General features: G+C 45.4%; 2 protein-coding genes across 3 annotated transcripts; one reads left to right on the top strand and one right to left on the bottom strand.

Annotated features, from left to right (window-relative positions):
- Positions 1 to 103: 103 nt before the first annotated feature.
- Positions 104 to 4,163, bottom strand: CENPL (centromere protein L). Its single transcript, XM_027694862.1, has 4 exons — positions 4,000 to 4,163; positions 3,609 to 3,860; positions 2,092 to 2,634; positions 104 to 1,185 (listed from the first exon to the last, which is right to left on the bottom strand). Exons 1-4 carry the CDS (start codon positions 4,153 to 4,155, stop codon positions 1,114 to 1,116), a joined length of 1,023 nt encoding a protein of 340 aa, XP_027550663.1. The 5' UTR covers positions 4,156 to 4,163; the 3' UTR covers positions 104 to 1,113.
- A 109-nt stretch (positions 4,164 to 4,272) lies between these two features.
- Positions 4,273 to 19,223, top strand: DARS2 (aspartyl-tRNA synthetase 2, mitochondrial). Of its 2 annotated transcripts, XM_027694825.1 has the most exons (17): positions 4,275 to 4,434; positions 5,723 to 5,822; positions 7,336 to 7,402; positions 7,650 to 7,751; positions 8,907 to 9,002; positions 9,727 to 9,850; positions 10,480 to 10,526; positions 11,245 to 11,351; positions 12,163 to 12,232; positions 12,702 to 12,881; positions 13,255 to 13,362; positions 14,544 to 14,606; positions 14,779 to 14,931; positions 15,771 to 15,989; positions 16,951 to 17,061; positions 17,278 to 17,353; positions 18,303 to 19,223. In XM_027694825.1, the coding sequence occupies exons 1-17, from the start codon at positions 4,365 to 4,367 to the stop codon at positions 18,488 to 18,490; spliced, it is 1,881 nt and encodes a 626-aa protein (XP_027550626.1). In that variant the 5' UTR covers positions 4,275 to 4,364; the 3' UTR covers positions 18,491 to 19,223. The 2 variants fall into 2 exon arrangements, with proteins under 2 accessions (XP_027550627.1, XP_027550626.1); XM_027694826.1 differs by lacking the exons at positions 16,951 to 17,061; positions 17,278 to 17,353; positions 18,303 to 19,223 and having other exon boundaries at positions 4,273 to 4,434; positions 14,779 to 14,957; positions 15,771 to 15,905.
- The last annotated feature ends 625 nt before the right edge of the window (positions 19,224 to 19,848 follow it).

The following is a 19,848-nucleotide window of genomic DNA, read 5'->3' as shown; positions in this document are numbered from 1 at the left end:
AAAGAAAGGAAACTTGCATCCCTATTTAGGGAGAAGGTCACAGCACAAATCATCAGTGCCTAGAGATGCTGCACGAGTGTGAAGCAAGAAACTAGACTTGAAATTTTGCTGCTCACAAAATTATTTAATAGGTAACAAGTGGTGGTTTAGTCAGGTAAGCTATAGTTGGAAATAAGCACCATACAAGGATATATTTAATTAGGCATAGGTGGTCTTTCCTTAAGACCAGTCTATGTGCAAAAGATGGAAAATATTTTCTTTCTTTAGTACTATATTACAAAAATCCTAAGACTTAACAGGTACTACTTCCTTTCTGCCCCTTTAATCTCTAGCCAGGCACTGTGCACTAGCCCTGTGAACTCTTACCTGCTCTAGAAGAGAGAGATCCAACATAAAATTTTAGCACACAACTCTAACCCCGAGAGCTCTCTGGCCTACAGGATCACATCCAAGATACAAACATCATGCAAAGCCTATCTACAGACCTCACCTTCCTATGTATTAATTCATCTGAGAAGACCAACAGGCTGAACACAAGGCAGCTGTCAGTCTTAGGACAACTGGAATGTATATGAATGCTATTACCATGGCCAAGTGGCCTACAAAGGGAGCTAGAAACCTGGATTTTTCTGCCCTGGATTGTAGAGCGTTCACCCTTTTCCAGGTGTGCTGAACTTTGCATTTAGACTAGCCCAAGAGTAATCACAGTTTAGCTAAGGCTAAGGTCTTTGTAGCTTAGGCTGTCTAGTTAAGAGAAAACCAACTTGCCCTTTGAAACAACAGAATAACCTGTCAGTAAGTTGCATCAAGAATTTGAAGAATTTGTCTCCTAAACATAAATGAACGGAGTGACTCCGATAAAACAAAGGTGCTCAGGAACTATCACAAGTTTGTACTGCAGCCCTTCTTTAGGGCAAAATGTCTGCTTGTCTTCGCTGTGCATGGCATGGAGTTACAGCTCGTTATGGAGCCAAGTGCAGGAGGTACAGTCCAGCTTTGGACAACCAACATGAGGGGAAAGAAGATGCTGCAGGAGTGAGTTTCCTGTTGGTTTCCCAGCATACATCGTTCAACAGGAAGACTTTGTAGCATGAAGAGTTGCTGAAATGGCTCTCACTGTATCTGAGAGATTGCAAGTTCTGTCAGTAGCATCAGCACTCCAGAGAGATACTGGCTGTGTAGCATCTGCAAAGAAAAAAAAAAAGCATGATAAAGAAAATTGCTGTTGCCAGATTTCCGCACCCTCAAAGGCTTGGAAGCCAACTACCAAGTGCTCCCTGGGCTTAGTCAGCTGCTCTGTTGCTGTTTGCAAGGTATCCCAGGATCCCCCTATTTTCCCTGAATATATATATATATATGATGTGAACTCTATCCCCATTATGAAAAGCCATGACTGAATTTACACAACACCCATTCCACAAGAGCACCCTTCTTCAGAAAGCCTGAGATATCTTGTGTTTACCTACCTGCAACGTAAAAAGTTGTTTCAGCCACTTTTAAACTACTATAGATAGTGTTACAAGCAATGTAACACTAACATTCAGTGGTTTGCAGTTGCCCTACCAAAGGCACATCATAGACAGGCTAAATTCGAGCAACTGCATTTACACAAACTGTTCTTTAACTCAGAAGAAATTATTGCCAAGGATTTATTCTCAATTGTTTGAAGGATATTATGTGGATATGTATAGGAAGACCAGCATCTTTATGAAAAGGGTTACATGTGAAGGAGCCTTCTGCCTGTGTCTTAATAACTACAATATTAGAAAGCTGGTGAACTTTTTTTAAAGGTTTTGGATTAAATTTGGTATCTTTTTAAGTCCAAAAAAAGTTCCTTATAGCCAAAGAAACTTTCCTGTTCATACCACAGCCAACACACCTACTTCTGGTCCAAGACTAGTAGCTTCTGCTGCAACACAGTAGTAAAATACTGTACTGACAGCTGTCCCAACTTCAGAACTAAGTATGACCAGTAAAAGCTTAAGAGCTTAGCAACTTTTTGCAGGAAACCATGCAAAAGAAACGGGAAGCCTTCAGGTACAGCTGTTTTATTTGGCCAGCATTAGGACAACCTGCTCCTTAAAGCCTCACCTTTACAATCCCATCACAGTGTGCCGAGGCAATCGCTGTAGAAACCTTCACCAGTTTTGTGGCTGACAGGTGGATCTTAAAGTGCCTGTGGAAGTGGGAGTAAAGGCAGTCCATGAAGACATCCACTTCTTCCTGAGTGATCTCTCCCGGAGTTTTTTGGATGGTGTCCCACAGGGCTTTAGCATCCTCTGGGTGGATGGCATATGAAATATCCAGAGGGTGGGGCAGGCGGGGGACAGAGAAGACGAGTTCCACGGCAGAGGTAGCTTTGTCCACTTTGCACCCAGTCCACATGGCCACCATCCAGGTGAGGGTGAAAGGGCTGATGGCCAGACGGCGGAAGATGCAGTCAAAAGTCTTCTGGAACCAGTTTCCAACAACTGACATGTAACTCTCCGCCCCGTTCGCCAGGAACAGAGGTAAACAAGTGAAGTCCTCTGGCATGTTCTCGGAAAGATCATCTCCATACACGCAGCAGAAACAGCCCGACCACAGGACCTTGTCTTCTGAGTTTTTGGGGGAAGCTTGTGACCTCGAAGAAAGCTGGGATGGGGAGAAGAAGCATTTGAATGCTACAGAGCAAGTATGACCTTTTTTTTTAGCCAAAAACAGTTTTACACTTTAAAGTGTTTGGTAGAAGTTTTTTTCTCAGGACCTCGCATGCAACACTGTTTTTTGTAAAACAGATACAGTTATTCAGTCTGTCCATCACATCCCTGAAAGTTGAGTGCAGTTATGTTGAAAACAGAGGAAAAAGCACTTTTAACTTCCTTAGGAACAGTGCTGCAATCTGAGTTTATGATGCTTAATTCCAAAGAGGCAATCCATGGTACATCCTACAACCACTGCCTCAATGAACTTGTCATTTCAGTAGCACATTTGACTTGGGGCAAAGCATTTCAGAAATATTAACTAGGCTCGAGCTGTGGCCAGGAGGGATTATATCAGCTTTATCCAGGAAACTAAATAACCCGAGTTCTGGCAGTAAACTGACTGCTGAACTAAAACATAAGACAAAGATTGCTCTGTATAGTCTTGCTCTGATCCTGTTGAGGAGTTGAACTTAAAGTTGCAATTAACTGTATGCATTGCTTAGGAGATCACAGAACCACGGGATCAACTGGGTTGGAAAAGACCTCTGAGATCACTGAGTCCAACCTGTGTCTGAACACCACCTTGTCAACTAGACCACGTCCAGTCTCTCCTTAAACACCTCCAGGGACAGTGACTCCACCACTGTCCTGGGTGGAGTTCCAATGTCTAATCCCCCTTTATGTGAAGAAATCCCTCCTAGTGTCCAACCCTGGTGCAGCTTAAGACTGTGATGCTCTGTTCCATTTAAAAAATAGACGGGACTCAGTTTCGTTCAGTCTCAGTGGATGCTACAGTAGTTACTCCATACAGCTAGGAGTTAGTTTTCCGGTGGTTTCTTTTTTTAAGAGAGCGTTTCATGACGGTAAAAAGCAACTCGTGGAACGCAAACCTCGGTCACCAAAGCCGCCGGGCGGGCTCCTTACCTGCACGAGGACGGCAGGCTGGTCCTGCTCGCTGCCCTGGAGCTCGGGAAGGCTGGACAGAGCCACTTTGATGTCCAGCTCGACGCCCACCTCCACCGCCAGCCCCTTCTGCCTCTCGGCGGCGATGAAGGCGCCGAGCAGCCGCGCGTAGTCCCTGAGGCGGCCGCGGCGGAAGCGGTACAGGGGGGTGACGCTGTACAGCGTCCAGGCTTTGCGCAGGAGGAGCGCTGTTCTCTGCGGATCCCCGCTTTCCTACGGCAGGAGAAAAAAAAGGGGATACCGTTAAATGTGCTCCGCGAGCGGGGCAGCGCGGCTGAAGGCACAAGGGGAGGGGAAGCGGGGGAGACGGGGAGGTGCCGCCGCTTCCCCCGCCTCAGCGGCCCGGCCGTACCTGTGAGAGCGGCGCCGGCAGGATGAGGCGGCCGCTGGGGCTGTTGCCGAGGCGGCCGTAGGCCCGTCCGAAGGGCAGGCCCCGGGAGAGGCGCCCGAGGCTGGGCAGGGTCCGTGCCGCCCCGTCCTCCGCTGACTCCACCGCCATGGCCGCCATGGCCGCCGCCGCCGTTCGAACCCGCCTCCCGTCAGCCCCCGCGCGCGCGGGGCGAGTCCTCGCCGCCATCTTTGGGACGGGCAGGAGGGAGGGAAGGAGGAGGAGGAAGTGGCTGCCCTGGGGTGGTTTCCTGTCCAGTGTCCTTATTTTAAACCTCCCGGAGGCCTGTGGCGGTGCTCCCGTGTTTCTGGCTCAGGTGCAGCCGCGGGATGGCCCTTCCCCGGCTGCTGGCGCGGGCGCTGCACCGGGCGGCCGCTGTCTCTGCCCCCGCGGCACCAGGTGAGGAAGGAGCGCTTGTCTCGTCCCGGAGGTTTGGGGTGTCCTTTTCTCCCCTTGGGGAGTTTGAATATCCTTTTTCTCCCCGGGACACAGGTCAGGGTAGTCCACACACTCCTGTAATATCACACTTGCGATAAGTTACTTTGCCTGTATCGCTTTAGTAAGTGTCTTCTCTAAATCGTGTTTCTATTTGAGTTTTGGCGTCGCAACGTGAATCGCGATTCCAAGTACATCAAGACCAGTTAGTCTAGTTTTTTTTCCTGAGCTTTTACTTTGGTTTTTGACCCCCTATCCTCTGCAGCACGCAGTTTGTAAACAGCAGGGGTGGCTGAATGCCTGAGGTAATAGCTGGAAAACAAACCCTCCTTTACTCTTAATTGTAAAGGCTGTGATGCAGGCAGCAAGATTGGCTCATGTAATTATTTATATATGTCTAGGTAATGGCATCCTTCCGACTTCTTGCAGAACCTCTTGTGCATTCTGTAAACGATGTGCTTGGTTTTTATGCCTTAAGCCGTGATTACAGGCACGCTGGGGTCTGTGCAAGGCCTTCTGTAATCCTGGTTCAGGTCTTTTCCCAGTAGTTGCAGGCAGGAAACTTCAATTTACACGGGCACGGTGGGTGTCTGGTTCATGCATGTTTCCATCTTGGCTTGTCAAGCCCCCTTGGTGCTGTGTCTTCTCTTCATCAGGAACTGCAGTGGCAGCACAAGGGGCAGTGGCTTTGAACTCAAGGAGGGCAGGTTTAGATTAGATAGTAGGAAAAAATTCCTCCCTGTGAGGGTGGTGAGGCCCTGGCACAGGTTGCCCAGAGAAGCTGTGGCTGCCCCATCCCTGGAAGTGTTCAAGGCCAGGTTGGATGAGGCTCTGAGCAACCTGGTCTAGTGGAAGGTGTCCCACTAGACAGGGGATTGGAACTAAATGATCTTTAACATTAACCCAAGCTGTTCTGTTATTCTAGATTTGAATGTGGAATTGGCAGCATCCCTCAGGACTGATCTATCTCTGGCTTTTCCTTCTCTTGTGCCTGAACTTTATAGGGCAACAGTTTGCAGCAAGGCTGTGTTCAGATTTCTGTGTGAAAGTTTGACTGAGAAACAGAAATAATCCCATTTAAAATATGTTTGGACTAGCCTCACTTAATATTTATGTCATAGTATCTTATTGCAAATATATATGAAGTAATTTCTCTGTATATGTCTGAATTGTTTTGGGAGGGGAAACTGTCTAACTATTCTGTCTCACTCGTCTGCAAAAGCCATGAGAGGTTTTATTATTTTTATTCAAGACTTCAACAGTTTTGTCGTTCGGACCAACACGTGTGGAGAGCTGCGTTCAGCTCACGTGGGACAGAAGGTGACCCTGTATGGATGGATTCAGTATCAAAGGTAAATGCAAACCACAGTGAAAATGGAGATGATTATTTGTCCAGCGTATGCTCCAGGGCTGGATTCAGACCCTGCTTTTTATGCTTCAAGTTATCTTTTCATGTCCTAGAGTGCTCCCTTTTGAAGTGATTAAACCAATTGAGAAAACAGTCAGATCAGTATTTCAATTTTCAGAGTTAGATACAAATATTAATTTATCCTCACTGCAGCATTGTAAAGCAGTAAAGAATTATTGTTGTTGTATAGGAGAGAAATGAAGAAATAGCTTATTTATAGCAATTCTTACAGCAGTGAGCAAATAACTTCCCTGTGAGGATGGTGAGGCCCTGGCACAGGTTGCCCAGAGAAGCTGTGGCTGCCCCATCCCTGGAAGTGTCCAAGGCCAGGTTGGACAGGGCTCTGAGCAACCTGGTCTAGTGGGAGATCTCCCTGCCCATGGCAGGGGGTTGGAATGAGATGAACTTTAAGGTCCTTTCCATGATTCTACAACTTCTTTTACATAGAGTCCTTAAATTTCAAGCAAATGATGATGTTTGTCATTTGAACCCCAGCATCTAATGAAGCATATTTAAAGAATGCAAGATCTACTTAAAAAAGAAGTATTAAGAAAAAGTAGTAAACAGAGGAGGGAATGTGAATTCCAATAGTTTGCTGTAGGTGGTGTGATATAATCTTTCCTAATGGAGTTGAACATTTTATAAATGTCAGGTGAAAAATGTGGACAGTGCCCAAAACGTCCTGTTTGTGGCTGTGTGCTTGTGCCATGGAGGTAGATCCCGTGGCTTGGATGAAGTTAATTTGTCAGAAGTTGCCTTTTTGCATTTCACAGCCCAGAGAGGCTGGTTTTTATCCAGCATTGTCCTCCAGTGATGGTCTGCATGGATTTTTTTTTTTTTATTTTAGGAGGTCCCAAGCATCTCATCTTTGAACAATTGTAGATGGGAATCCAAGAAACAGAATTAGGATTATTGCAATGTGATTATTGTGATCTTATTTTTAAGGACAGCCAGAGCATTTTCCATTTGACAGTTTTTTGATAAAGTACAATGGCAGCTATCTCTGCTGCAGCTGAAGAGATCAAGATTTATTATTCTGGGTTTAGCAGTGTGGAACTTTTTATGGGACCTTCTTGCCTTATGATTGGATTTTTTTTTTTTTTTTTAAATCCATGTGACCTTTAGCTTTATTGCTCATTTAATTGTGTTTAGCTGAATGATGTTTCCCAGCAGGAAAATGCATGTGTCCGGAATCCCTGCTCAATGTGGATTAACGTTCAAGTTAAAATCCTGCCTCTCGTGGTTATTTGCACATTGTTTGTGGCTGGTCACAATCTGAAACCATTTGTTCAAGTTGGGTTCAGGTGTGGGAAAAGTGTTTGTACATTGAGTAGCTGGAAGTGCTTTGAGATGAATCACAAGGTTCAGAAATTAGCCTCTTGCCATGTGCTTTAAAAAGTAGAAACTACTAAATTTGTGAAAAAATGGGTTTTCCTTTTGTGTTTTTCATGGATCAGACAAGGCCTGTTTCTGGTTTTGAGGGATTTCCAGGGACTGACCCAGATCATCATTCCACAGGATGAGGTAAGTGCTACCACAATGTGAGTCTGTGTTTTTATTTTCCCTTTGATAGCTTGGGCCCAGCAGACACAGAGAGCAGAACCAAGTGCTTGGTCAGACCCAGACTCACAAGGAGGTTTAAGTGCAACAGAAACATTAGTGCTGTTTCCCCTGGCTTAAGAGTGATTTTAGGTTCAAATGGGCCATCAAGAAATGAGGTGCATTTACCCTGTCCTTTGAATTTCTGTGAGACTTTGACATCTCCTTGCAGGCACATTCCCACGTGAAGAAGCTCCTGTCTGATGCCCCAGTGGAGTCTGTGGTGAGAGTGACTGGAATTGTGTCCCCTCGGCCCCCGGGGCAGGAGAATCTGGTGAGAATGGTGGGGTCTCTCAGGGGTTTTATTCCTTGTGGAAAGGAACACTGGATTGTAGGTTTATGGTTGTGTTTGTGTCATAGCATTGCCATGGGTTCTAGGTGTGTGGCAGCCTATCCTCAGATAATGTGAGGTGAAATAACTGCTATGACATGTAACTTAGGAGAACCTCAAAGCACATTGCAGGCACCCACAAATTAAACTGCATCCCAGCTCTTTGCAAGGATAATGGCTGGCTTTTCTAGGCTTTCAAAGTGTGAGGGAGAACTTTCTTAAAAATAAATACTCTCATTGGAAGTTGCTGTTCTCATTCAACCTCAACAGAGGCTGATTAATTTTTTAATGTTCTGTATTTCTCAGCTCTCATTGTAATCAGCTGTTGGTTAATCTGTCAGGATTGTGCATATCACCATGGTCTAAAAAGAGAATCTAGATTTATGATCATAACTTTTTGCTCTGACCACTTGTAGATGTCCATGAAGAATCCAGGCTTCAAGCAATGCCTTTATTTCTTTTATTCATGTATCATTTTGTTGGAAGGTTGTATGTGCTTTCTCCTGGTAAACAGCAAGAGTTCTGCAGGATCAAGTGAACTTTGCTGTGCCTCAGTGCTACGTGAGGGAAGCTGCCTGCTCTCCCTTGGGATCAAAGAAAGAGAAGACTAGTTCTGAGAACTGGTGTTCAGAACTGGAAGTTCTGAGAAGTTCCTTCACAATTTGCCTTTTTTGACTTGTGTTAAGGGCTGCTGCTAATGTACACTGAAACGTACACTGTGGGGTTTTTCTGAGGTTAATGGTACTAATTGGTTGTATTTTGTTCAAGTGTGTGTGCCCTAGAAAGGGCTGAGCCTGACGTCCCTCTGCTCAGCATGTCCTTTGAGGAGAAGGCACAGGAAAAGTAATTGTATTTTTTGGAGAGACCAGTATGCTCCTGGGAAAGAACCTGCCATCTTTGGGGAGGTGACTTGTGTTTTTCTGAACAGAAGGGAAACCTAGGAGAAATCTGGCCTTGAGAGAAGCTCTCTGAGTTATATACTGTGTTAGAAGGCAGGGAAGATAACCTCATGGTTTCTTTTTTGCCTTTGACCATCTGTGAAATACCTTTGTCCAATTGTTTTGAGGTTTAATATTTTTCTTGCCTTTTTTGCTACAGAAAATGCCAACAGGGGATATTGAAGTGAAAGCGGAGACTGCAGAGATCCTGAACTTCTGCAAGAAGCTGCCTTTTGAAATCAAGGATTTTATCAAGGTGTCTGTCTGTTCTTTTTTTCTTTTCTTTTTTTTTCCCCAAAGTGGTGGCTTTTCAATAAATTGGGAATTTGCTGTGTTGATGGCAAAACATCTGAGAGCTTAGTCTGGTTCTCCCAGCTTCACTTTGGGGAAATGATGATATTTAAAATAGAGATGCTCCTTTTTTCCTTTGAGGATGTATTTCTAAGAGCGAAGCAGAAAACAAGACTTGAATGATTCCAGATTTCAAAATGTCAGTGTAAGAACTGATAGTAAAGGAAAGAGTGAAAGAATGGGGCTATGCTGGCTTTTTCTTTGAGTTTGAAACAGAAGAGGCAGCTCTTATCATGGCAAATGTCTGGGTTTTTTGAATTATGGAGTCAAAAAATGGTTTGGGTTGGAAGGGACCTTAAAGATCATCTCATTCCACCCCCCTGCCATGGGCAGGGACACCTTCCACTAGTCCAGGTTGCTCAGAACTCCATCCAACCTGGCCTTGAACACTTCCAGGGATGGGGCAGCCACAGCTTCTCTGGGCAGTTTTGGTTTTTTTTACAGTGATTGTCGTGCATGAAAACATTCTGTGGTGGATGCTTGTGTAGGTTGCGGGTAGCGATTGGTTTGTGGCAATTGAGCAGCATTCCTTTTTAGCTTCTCCCTTTTTTCCTGTGTCTTTAGGAGCAGCTGCATTGGGCATGCAGTTTGAGTTTTGTCTCTGAATCCCAATTCTCTCTCCTCCCCAGAAGTCGGAGGCCTTACGGATGCAGTATCGCTACCTGGACTTGCGCAGCTTCCAGCTGCAGCACAACCTGCGGCTCAGGTCACGGGTGGTGATGAGGATGAGGGAGTATCTGTGCAACCTCCATGGTGAGACATCCACTTGAACAACAGTGTGCAGCAAAGAACATTTTAACTCTCCTTTCTGCTGTTTTCTATTGCTGGGAGAAATCCCAGCCAGCTACTCCAAACTGGTCCCACTTAGTAAGGACATGTCTGCTTGTGCTGGGGTCTTTAAGAGGGTTGTTGCCAGGCCTGAAGAACAATGTTGAAATCTCTTGGCATGCTGCAAACCAGTTGTTTCAAATTAGCTGATTCCAGTGAAATGGTCCTTTGCAAGTAGTTTCCCTCTTTTGGTCACCCAGTTGAGGCATGTCAGAGGGATGGATCTGTTCTAGGGCTTTTGCTTATTTTAAACACAGACACCTTTTTGGAAAAGCAATGCCTATTTCAGAATGGATAGAGAACGAACAATTTTTCAGCCTTTTTGGAGTCCTCTGTCATCAACAGTTCTGGCAGGACATCAGAGTAGCTCAGAGCCTTTAAATCTGTCATTACAGGAATTATTCTTAGAAGCAGCAGCCTGTAGATTTTGGAGAGGCTCCATGGTGTGCTAGATGACCTATTTGGCTGACTGACCCTACTCTAGCTTACTCTGTCATATTAGTTCTTCCTACTCTTAGCATATTCCATGTCTGAAGCATGTGTTTGTTCCCCAGGATTCGTGGATGTAGAAACTCCAACGCTCTTTAAAAGAACCCCCGGGGTATGTATGTGATGCTTTTTGGCCTCCTGCAGCTGCACAGGCAGTTCATGGTGGAATTGTTGTCAGTTGCCACTCAGCCCTCATTGCTGTTCCCTCACTAAGTAACAGCTCTTTTAACTTCTGATATGATCCATGGATCCTTTTAAAAGTAAAGGGATAGAAAGGGGAGAGGTGAAAACTTGGGTCTTAAATTTTGAACCTTCAGATGAGTAAAGCTTCTGTCTTGTAGAGCGTGTGTTGCATGCAAGGCTGTCCTGGGAATATAAAACCAAAAAACTTCCTTAAAGCACTGTCTTCCCAGCATTTATCTCTTAACCAGTAGGTTATTGCAGTTGTCATACTCAAGTAAATTTAATTTCTGAATTTATGTTCCTTTCTTTCACTTCAAAAATAGTCACAGAGAAGAGAACTGTAGCTGAGGAATTGTTGATGCAGCAAATGTGGAGTTCTTGCATTTAAACCCCTATCTTGGATGGGGTATTACCCATGTATTATGCATTAGTCTCTCAGACTAGGAGGTGGAGAATTCTCCTTTGGGATACTTTGGACTAAGTTGGTTAACACATTTTAAGTGTAATGTACAAACATCCATTTCCTCACAAGTGGGATTTCATAATGGGCAAGTAGGTCCTTTCCCCTTGCACTTCCAGTCTGTACTTTTTCAAGAATTGGGGCCACTTACTTGTTGAACTCTGTCAATTTTCTTTCTGATGCTTAGGGAGCCAAAGAATTCCTTGTGCCCTCAAGGGAAGCAGGCAAGTTCTACTCCCTGCCACAGAGTCCTCAGCAGTTCAAGCAGCTCCTCATGGTTGGAGGCCTGGACAGGTAAGAGTTTCTTGGAGTCCTGTTCTGTGCATGTCCTGTCCAGGGTTGGCTTGCTTTGATCTGTGAAGTTTTAGGTACTTCCTCCAAAAAACTTACTGCCAAGGGTTTTGTGTTTTGAAGAGGAGTCCTTAAATATTTGAGACTTTCCAGCTAGGCCAGGCTTTTTGCCCTTCCAGTCAGAGGAAATGTATCCTGTTGGAAGGCTGAAATCTTCCCTGCTGCTTTAATAGCAAACCTGATCTGAAGCACAGCCTGCCTCAAGGGTGGAAAATCCAATGTGTTATAAAAACCTCTCCAAGAGTAACCTACAGAACTAACTGAGACAAGACTGGGCTGCTGAGCATAACTGAGACAGGGAAAGCATGTTCTCAGGGTGCTCAAGTACCAAGTTTTTAACTGGGCTTGCTTCTCCAAATAAAATTGAAGGAGAGGGAGACAGTTCTTCACACAGTGAACTGCGGGCCAGGTCTTGTCTGTTAATTTTGCATGACTGTTAGTAGAGTGTAGAGGGAGGTGAAAAAGAGTTGAGTATAGTGTTGTTGGGGACCAGCTTGCCTGGCAGCCTCCACATGCCTCTGGAAGATATGGTTGGAGATGGATAGAGCTGCTGATGCAGTTGCTTCCACTCAAAATGTCATGCTTTTCAAGGGATGAGAACAAAGATTGTCTGCTGCAAAGGGAACAGAGCACTTTCTCTGTTCTTTTTTTTTTACCATTTTCTCTTTTATGATCAATTCTATAGCCACAATATTGATTGTGGCTATAATTTGGGGTACTTTAAATTGTTATCTAAGTAACAGTGCTGTTGCAGGTACTTCCAGGTTGCTCGCTGCTACCGAGATGAGGGTGCACGGCCTGACAGGCAGCCTGAATTCACACAGGTAACCAGCTCGGGCTGCTGCCTCAACCCAAATGGTTTTTTAGCTGTTTTCCCATCTGAAGGCTTGGTTTGTGCTAGTCTGGTGCTGCTTGGGGGGGTACAGAGCTGTTTGGTGCGGTGTTTCACAGACACAGCCCTTTGTGCTTGATGATGCAATCTCCTTCTGTCCTGCTGGGTCAGGCATCCCATTCCTCAGCCTTGAGATCCCAGGCAGAGTTAGCCTGGTTCATTCAAGGCTGCTTCTTATGTCCTTGTTGTCATTACCTCTCTCTGAGGAGCTTGTTTCCTGAGTCATCAGGCTGTAGGGAGATCATAATCACATCCCCAGCCTAATGCAATTGTGCTGTGATGCCATGTCATGTATTGCTTCTTGTTTTGCTGCCTTTGTGCTCAGGAGCTTCTACAAGTTACAGTGTGAAAGCAAAACCTATAGCTAATGTTGAATTCCCCCTCTTGTTTCCTGTTTTAAGATAGATATAGAGATGTCATTTGTAGATCAAGCTGGGATCCAGAGACTGATAGAGGGCCTCCTGCAATATTCCTGGCCTGAGGAAAACGGCTCCATTACAACTCCTTTTCCTTCTATGACATATGAGGAGGCACTGGCTGAGTATGGGACTGATAAACCAGACACTCGCTTTGGTATGAAGGTGAGGGTTTGCCCACTGGAAACTTGCGGCTTTTCCTTTTTGTTAGTGTTTTAATAATCTTTAGATCATGGATACATGATTGGCTGGAGTTCTGAGTGCTGTAATTTACCCAAGGGGTCTGTCCCATCAGACCCCTTTGTACAGGTGATCATCTCTTGGAGAAGAGTGAGTTTGATTAGTTGGCTGTAGAAAACATACGTTCTAATAAAATTTTATTTTAAAGATAACGTATTGTCAGGAAGCAATGCATCTTGAGTGTTTTAGGAGCAAAAGCTCCTAAAAGGGAATAGTGTGGAAGGTGTTAAGACACAGGTACAAGATCTCTGCTTCATATTCCTACTACTAAGGCTTTTTCCCATCTGTCCTTTCTCAGATAGTGGATATCAGTGATGTTTTACGACTATCAGACATTCAGTTTGTGCAGAATGCACTCAGTTACCCACATGGCACCATCAGAGCCATTTGTATCCCTCAGGGAGTGGTAAGTGATGCTTTGACATTCCTGCTTATGGTTTATGTGAAATAAATAGAATGCCAATCTGAATTTCTTTGTTAGTATGGAAATGTTCCTTGCTGTTTCTGGTGTCCTTCAGGGAACTTGGGATTGGTTGTAATCAATGTCAGGTTGCACTGAGTGGTGTTAAAATGGAGATGATCAGGTGATGGGAAGACTATATTATCCTTAGGAAGGGGAAGAAGAGAATGGAGCTGCAAGATCCTTTGAGGATAGGGAATCCTCTTGGGGTTTCACCTTGCTTTTTGTCAGCCTTTTGATGTGCATCTCAATAATAAATTGTGCCTTGTGGCAAGAGATTGAAACAGGGCTGGGTATGGCACAGCTCTGGGCTAGGCAGAGAAAGGTCAGGGGGTTAGAAGTCCTTCTCATGTTTCCTTTACATTTGTGGGCACAATTCATGTCTTATTTTGAGAATGTCACGGACCAAATCCAAGGCTGACAATAGATGTAGAAGATTGTTTGACACAGGCAGATATTTTGGCAGGGAAGCAGATTTAATTCTGGCTGTGGGCATCTGGGCATTCTGTAGCTTGAACAGTATGGAAAAAATAAATCCACTAAATAATGAGTTTTATTTTGGGAATAGGACTTTCTGATTATGGTTTCTCTTTGGACTCCTTTCATTTTAACACAAAGTGCAAGTTAGTGGCTTCCCACCAGAGGGCACTGAGGTGTGTGTTTGAGCAACCCAAGAGTGGAATCTTGAGCCTTTCTGAACACTAGAGTAGATGAAAAAAATTAAGATCTGGATTCAGGTCCTCATTTACTGTGTTTCGTTGCATGTGAGAGTCAGCCCAGTTGGTTTCTCTCTGTTCCTCCAAATTGAGCTCTGCCTTCCCCATCAACAGTGTGGTGGTGTAACCTGCTTTCTGCAGGCTGGAGGCAGTTAGTTGGTGTGATCTGACCCTGCTGACCAGGTACATTTCTCTGTACACCTGGAGGGATCTCTTCCTGAAAGGAGCCCTTGGAGAAGACGCCCAGCCACAGCCCAGTGCTGTGGGCTCTGTCCTGTTGCACAGCCCTCATAAGAACTTGTACTGGAAGCAAAAGAATTTGAGAAGTTTGGAAACTTAGTGATTTGAATCCTAGTCAAGCTTTCCATGGATTTTGCTGGTCTTTACTGTCCTCTCTTGTTCTTTCCCCAGAGGTATCTTAAAAATAAAGACTTGGAGTCATTAAAGGAGTCTGCAAAATCCCAGTTTAACCAGGTGAGACAGAAATGCTGCTGAGTTATTGGAATGGGTGAATGACAAAGTGTGTTTAAGGGCAGAGGAAGGGAGAAGAGCAGTTTTTAATAGCTGAGAGTCAGTGCCTGACCATGTGATGCTTCAAGGCAAGAGGGGGCAGCATTGCACTGAACATACTCTTATCATTCTTTAGGAAATCATGGAAATTATCCGCAGGCCTGATGGAAGCTTGAAGTCCCTGCTTACCAAGTTTCTTGGTGAGAAGCAGCAGCTGGAGCTTATCCAAGCACTGAACATGCAGGTGGATGATGTGGTGCTGCTGGCAGCTGGTGAACACAAGCAAGTGGTAGGAGGCATTTCTTGGCTGGCTGTGTGAGTTGAGTGTTGCTGATGATGATGTTATCGGACCTTAGTCTGATTCTTCCTATTATTTAAATAGGTCATCGTCTAATTTTCTCTTTCTCTGGAGCAGAAACTATAGCAACAGCAAATAAAGCATGAAATGTACCTATTACTTTTATTGCCCCCAGTCAGATTCTGGGAAGGCATTGTAACTGAAATGAAGGCTGAAATATATAAAAAAAACAACCCTGCAACAAATCAGTGCCTCCTTTTCTTTCACCTTAACTTAATTTTTAAAGCATCAAGCAGATTGGAAAACAAGGTCAACTAGGTAATTTTGTCTCCCATAAGTGGATGACTTATTAGCAGCACTGGTGGGAGATTATGTCCCTACCTTTCTCCATATTCTTGCCAGCAGATGTTGCCTTCCAGGCATTGGTTTATTACAAGGTATTGTGCTCTTCTTGATAGCCAAAATTTTGTTGTACGCTCTCTCTCTGTGCCTTAATTTCTCTGTCTGCAAAGTGTAGAACTTACATGTGCTCCTCCAGTTAATCCACATGTGTGGAGCTTGAGGTTAGTCTAAAAAAGTTCTGTGAAGAGGGAAGAGTTGGAAGAAAATGGACTTTCAGGCTCCTTACTTGTTTCTTGTCAAACCCTGGAGCTGCTGCTGCCTCGGCAGGAAGGGGATATATTTCAGGATACAGGGCAGAAGTGTTTAAGGCAACAATGCATTACAGTTGATGCTGCCTTTATGAAACATTCTCTTTGCCTGGTCGGTGTTTGAGTGACTTCCCTGATGGTGAAGTTGCCCTGTCTCATGCTCTCCCTTCTCTGTTGCAGTGCTCCGCGTTAGGAAGCCTGCGGTTGTTGAGTGCCAGCCTCCTGGAGGCAGCTGGGCTGGCACTCCGTGATCCTACGGCTTTTCACTTTCTGTGGGTGGTGGATTTCCCCCTTTTCCTCCCAAAGGCCGAGAATCCCACTGAACTGGAATCTGCTCATCACCCCTTCACTGCCCCACATCCTTCAGATGCCAACCTCCTCCATTCTGATCCCACAAAGGTAACTAACTTCATGCCTGCCATGCTGGCTCTTTTACAGCAACTCACGTGGAAAACTAGGCAAGTGGCGGCTGGTTTTAGTATAAAAAGAGATGTTGTTTCATGGAATTGACTGCACAAGGAAGACATAGATCTGTTGGAATGAGTCCAGAGGAGGCCACTAGGATGATCAGAGGGTTGGAGCACCTCTGCTATGAGGACAGGTTGAAGGAGCTGGGGTTGTTCTGCATGGAGAAGAGAAAGCTCCAGGGAGACATTAAAGCCCCTTTCCAGTGCCTAAATGAGCTACAAGAGAGCTGGAGACAGATGTTTTGTAAGGGCAAGCAGTGATAGGACAAGGGGAAATGGCTTTAAGCTGAAAGAGGGTAGATTTAAATTGGATATTAGGAAGAAATTCTTCCCTGTGAGGGTGGGGAGGCCCTGGCACAGGTTGCCACAGAGAAGCTGTGGCTGCCCCATCCCTGGAAGTGTCCAAGGCCAGGTTGGATGGGGCTTGGAGCAACCTGGTCTGGTGGAATGTATCCTCTGCCTGTGGCAGGGGGTTGGAACAAGATCATCATTGAAGTCCCTTCCAACCCAAGCCATTCTGTGATCTTGTACGTGTCTGTTTGGAAGAGGTGGCTTCCCCATTGCTCTGAGTGGCAGTATCCATGTGTGCCCCTGACAAAAGGAGCTTATAAGAAACAGTTGTCTGAGGTGAGAAGTCTTTATATTCTGACCCATCCGATTTGCTTTAGGTTTTGATCAACCCCTACAAAAGGATTTGGGCTGTTTCCACATTTGTCAGAGGCAGTCCACGCCTCCAGCAGGACTGGTACCTGAACTGCAGCATACCCCTGAGAGACCAGTGTTGTAGTGTTTCATGGCTTCATTCCCAGAGTGTTTGCCACTGTTGTGCAGGTTGTTGTTGGCTGCAGCTGTGCCCCATCCTCGCTGAGGTGCCTGTTCGTTCCTCTCTGCAGGTCCGTAGCCAGCACTACGACCTCGTGCTGAATGGCAATGAGGTTGGAGGTGGCTCCATCAGAATTCACAGTGCAGAACAACAGCGTTTTGTGCTGGAGAAAGTGCTGAAGGTAACACCTACAGATGTCTCTAATGTTCTCTTGGAGATTTAAAGGACTAATTAGTTTAAATGTTAATTTAGTATTCTGAAAGAAACACTCATGTGCTTCTCAGATAAAGAAACATAAGTCCTAGCCCTGAGCAATGGATGATTTAATTATATCTTCATCTTGTGTTGCTAATAGGAAGAGCATTGCTTGTCCAGTGACACTTGGGTAATTTTGCAGGAGGATTCCGAGGTGCTTTCCCATCTGCTTGAGGCTTTGGAATTAGGAGCTCCCCCTCATGGAGGAATTGCTTTAGGTGAGTAGCTCTCCAGATGCAGGTGTGTTGTGCCCTTTTTTTAGCATACTAGACCCCAGGAACAAGCTTGTTAGGAAAAGCCTTGTCTCCTCCTGATGGAGGTGGCTGTTCAGGTGTTGATTTTAGCACATCTGCCTGGTAACACTGGGCTTACACGGTGCTTCCATCTCTGCAGCAGCTTTGGGGAAGGAAACAGAGGTCTAGTCACCAAGATTAGGTCATCTTTGTTCTTATTCCTGTGCAACCAGAGCGGGATCCCTGTACTTCATGCCTGGAGGCCTGGGACAGCATGGTACTTTGTGTTTCACACCCTTGCCCTCTGCTTCAGTCTCACTTCCCTTCTGCCTTACCTGTTTTGCTCACTAATTCAGATAATGTCAGGATCTTTTTTTCCTAGAACGCTGCAAGTTTGAGGTTTAGTAAAAGAGGGAAAAAACCCCAACCAACCAACAACACCCTCCCCACACATGCCAAAACAAACAAAAATGCCTACAAAAAACAAAGGTGGCATTTTAACCTGTGGTCTCTCAGTGTGACTTCCCTCCATCCAGACACCCAGAGGCTCTTGTTCTTTTTGAATTCCTCCTGGTTGCTGTAATCCTTCCGAACTGGTTGACCAAGAGCTCTGAGCGGTCAAGCAGAGCCCTGACAGTGTCCTGCAGCTTAGCTGCCCCAATTTTGTTATGCTGTGTTTGCAGAGACGCTGTCTCTGTCGTTGCAGAACTTTGTGTAATATTGAAAGGCTTTATTTTGGTCGGCATTTATGCTCTTGAGGCAAGTCTGTCTCTCTGCTACCGGTTGAGAGTAATTTTTTTTCCCCTTATTTGCTTCGCTCTTTTTCTTCAAGCTCAGTAATATTACCTACTCAATCTTCCTGATTTTTCTGACTCAGAGGCAGTAATATAGAGCCATAACTCAAGTGGTTCACTAATTTGTCATCTTCTTCTAGGACTTGACAGGCTGATCTCTCTCATTGTTGACGCTCCAAGTATCCGAGATGTCATTGCATTTCCGAAATCCTTCAGGGGACGAGACCTGATGGCCAACGCTCCAGACTATGTCACTCCAGAAGAACTAGAGCCATATCACATCCAGGTTTCCTGGCCTCTTGAAGAAAAAGAGGCAAAGAAAAACTAACTTAAAGCCAGGGATGTAAGCTGATCTGTGTAACCAGAGGTGGTTACAGCCTCTAAAGGGATTCAGTTCAGAAAATGTCAGCTGTTGTGGCAGGGTGGGGGACAGTCCAACCCCACTGTACTGTGGCAGTTTCAGGATTGAATGGGAAGTAGATATGAGGGCTCCCTGATAGGAATTCAGCTTTGGGTGGTAATTGGAAGGAGAAGTAGAAAAGCAAAAGAAAAGAATATAATTTTAGCATAGGACATTGAGACTGTTTGCTTTAGGGTGTCATTAGAGGGAAGATGGGATCTGATTTTTTTCCAGTCCCCACTTTTTACATGTCCCTTGTCAAGTATTTCTCCTCCCATCTGGAGGAGATAGTCAGCTTCCCTGGCAGGACAGTTTGTGTTCCTGATAATCATTAAATCATGTCAGCTGAGGACTGTGACAATAAAGCTGTGCTGGGCCAAGAGCTCTGGACACTGCACAGCAAAACTTCAGTGCAATCAGCAGCTCGTCTCGTATTGGAGGATACAAGATCATGCAGAACTTTGCCATGGGGAGTTCATGTTCAGCTGTGTTCTCCCTTCAAAGGAGAGGGAGAGAAGCATCAATAATGTTTGCAACAGTTGTCCTCGTAATACTCGTCAAAGAGGTGATGGTCTGTCTTTGGGGCCTGTGGTCCCTGTGCTTGTCAGCACAGTAATTCAGGAGTTTGTATGTTTATAAATAAAGTTTACCTGGCAATGTGGTTTTTGGCTGAGTGTACCTTTGGGCTTTCTGTACAAGAGCAAGCTGCCACTTTTTCTTGGGGACCCCTGATCCCTCCAGGAGATGGCAAGAAATCTGTGGCAGCGCAGCAGGGCTGCCAGTCTTCTGTGAATTCTGCCTGGTGCTGCAAACCCCCTGCTACAGTGGTGAGTGATGCAGCAGCACATTCCTCCCAAGTAACTGTTCATCTCTGTCCCACACCAGAGCATCCACAGTGCAGGAGTGAACAGCATTCTAGCTGGCCAGGCCACTCAGCTCTGCTCTGCAGAGTGTGTACAGCAAGCAGAGGCACTCCAGTGGGTGTTCTCCACTCTGTGTTTAGGCTGGAGAAAGCAGAAAACTGGCAGGAGGAAAGGAGGGAGGTGAGGAAGCTGAGGAAAAGAGAAGGAAGAGATTACTTGTTTAAGATCAGAAGATGGTGCGAAGGAAGAAAAGCAAGAACTACTGTGTCCCAGCTGGGAAGGACAGCAGGAGACACAGGCCAGAGGAAGTGCATGAGGACAGAAGGAAGACTGCAATTCTTGGCTGAGCTGATATGGAGCTCCAGCCTTCTGCTGGAGAGCCTGTCCTGTAGATTCTATCAAATCCTGGTCTGCTCCAAGGGT

Source organism: Neopelma chrysocephalum, unplaced genomic scaffold (assembly GCF_003984885.1).
Source record: "Neopelma chrysocephalum unplaced genomic scaffold, ASM398488v2 Primary Assembly neopelma1_98, whole genome shotgun sequence".
Taxonomy (NCBI): Eukaryota; Metazoa; Chordata; class Aves; order Passeriformes; family Pipridae; genus Neopelma; species Neopelma chrysocephalum.
The sequence above is the reverse complement of the archived record's forward strand: the minus strand, read 5'-3'. Positions and strand labels throughout refer to the sequence as shown.

What these genes read in the sequence shown, in the direction of transcription:
- CENPL (XM_027694862.1), bottom strand. Translation starts at nt 4,155, where the DNA reads ATGGCGGCCATGGCGGTGGAGTCAGCGGAGGACGGGGCGGCACGGACC. An exon ending in TGCCGGCGCCGCTCTCACAG is followed by an intron (nt 3,861 to 3,999) that starts GTACGGCCGGGC and finishes CTCCTGCCGTAG; the next exon opens with GAAAGCGGGGATCCGCAGAG. An exon ending in ACTGTGATGGGATTGTAAAG is followed by an intron (nt 1,186 to 2,091) that starts GTGAGGCTTTAA and finishes TTTTCTTTGCAG; the next exon opens with ATGCTACACAGCCAGTATCT.
- DARS2 (XM_027694825.1), top strand. Translation starts at nt 4,365, where the DNA reads ATGGCCCTTCCCCGGCTGCTGGCGCGGGCGCTGCACCGGGCGGCCGCT. An exon ending in CTCTGCCCCCGCGGCACCAG is followed by an intron (nt 4,435 to 5,722) that starts GTGAGGAAGGAG and finishes TTTTTATTCAAG; the next exon opens with ACTTCAACAGTTTTGTCGTT. An exon ending in TCATGGAGGAATTGCTTTAG is followed by an intron (nt 17,354 to 18,302) that starts GTGAGTAGCTCT and finishes ATCTTCTTCTAG; the next exon opens with GACTTGACAGGCTGATCTCT.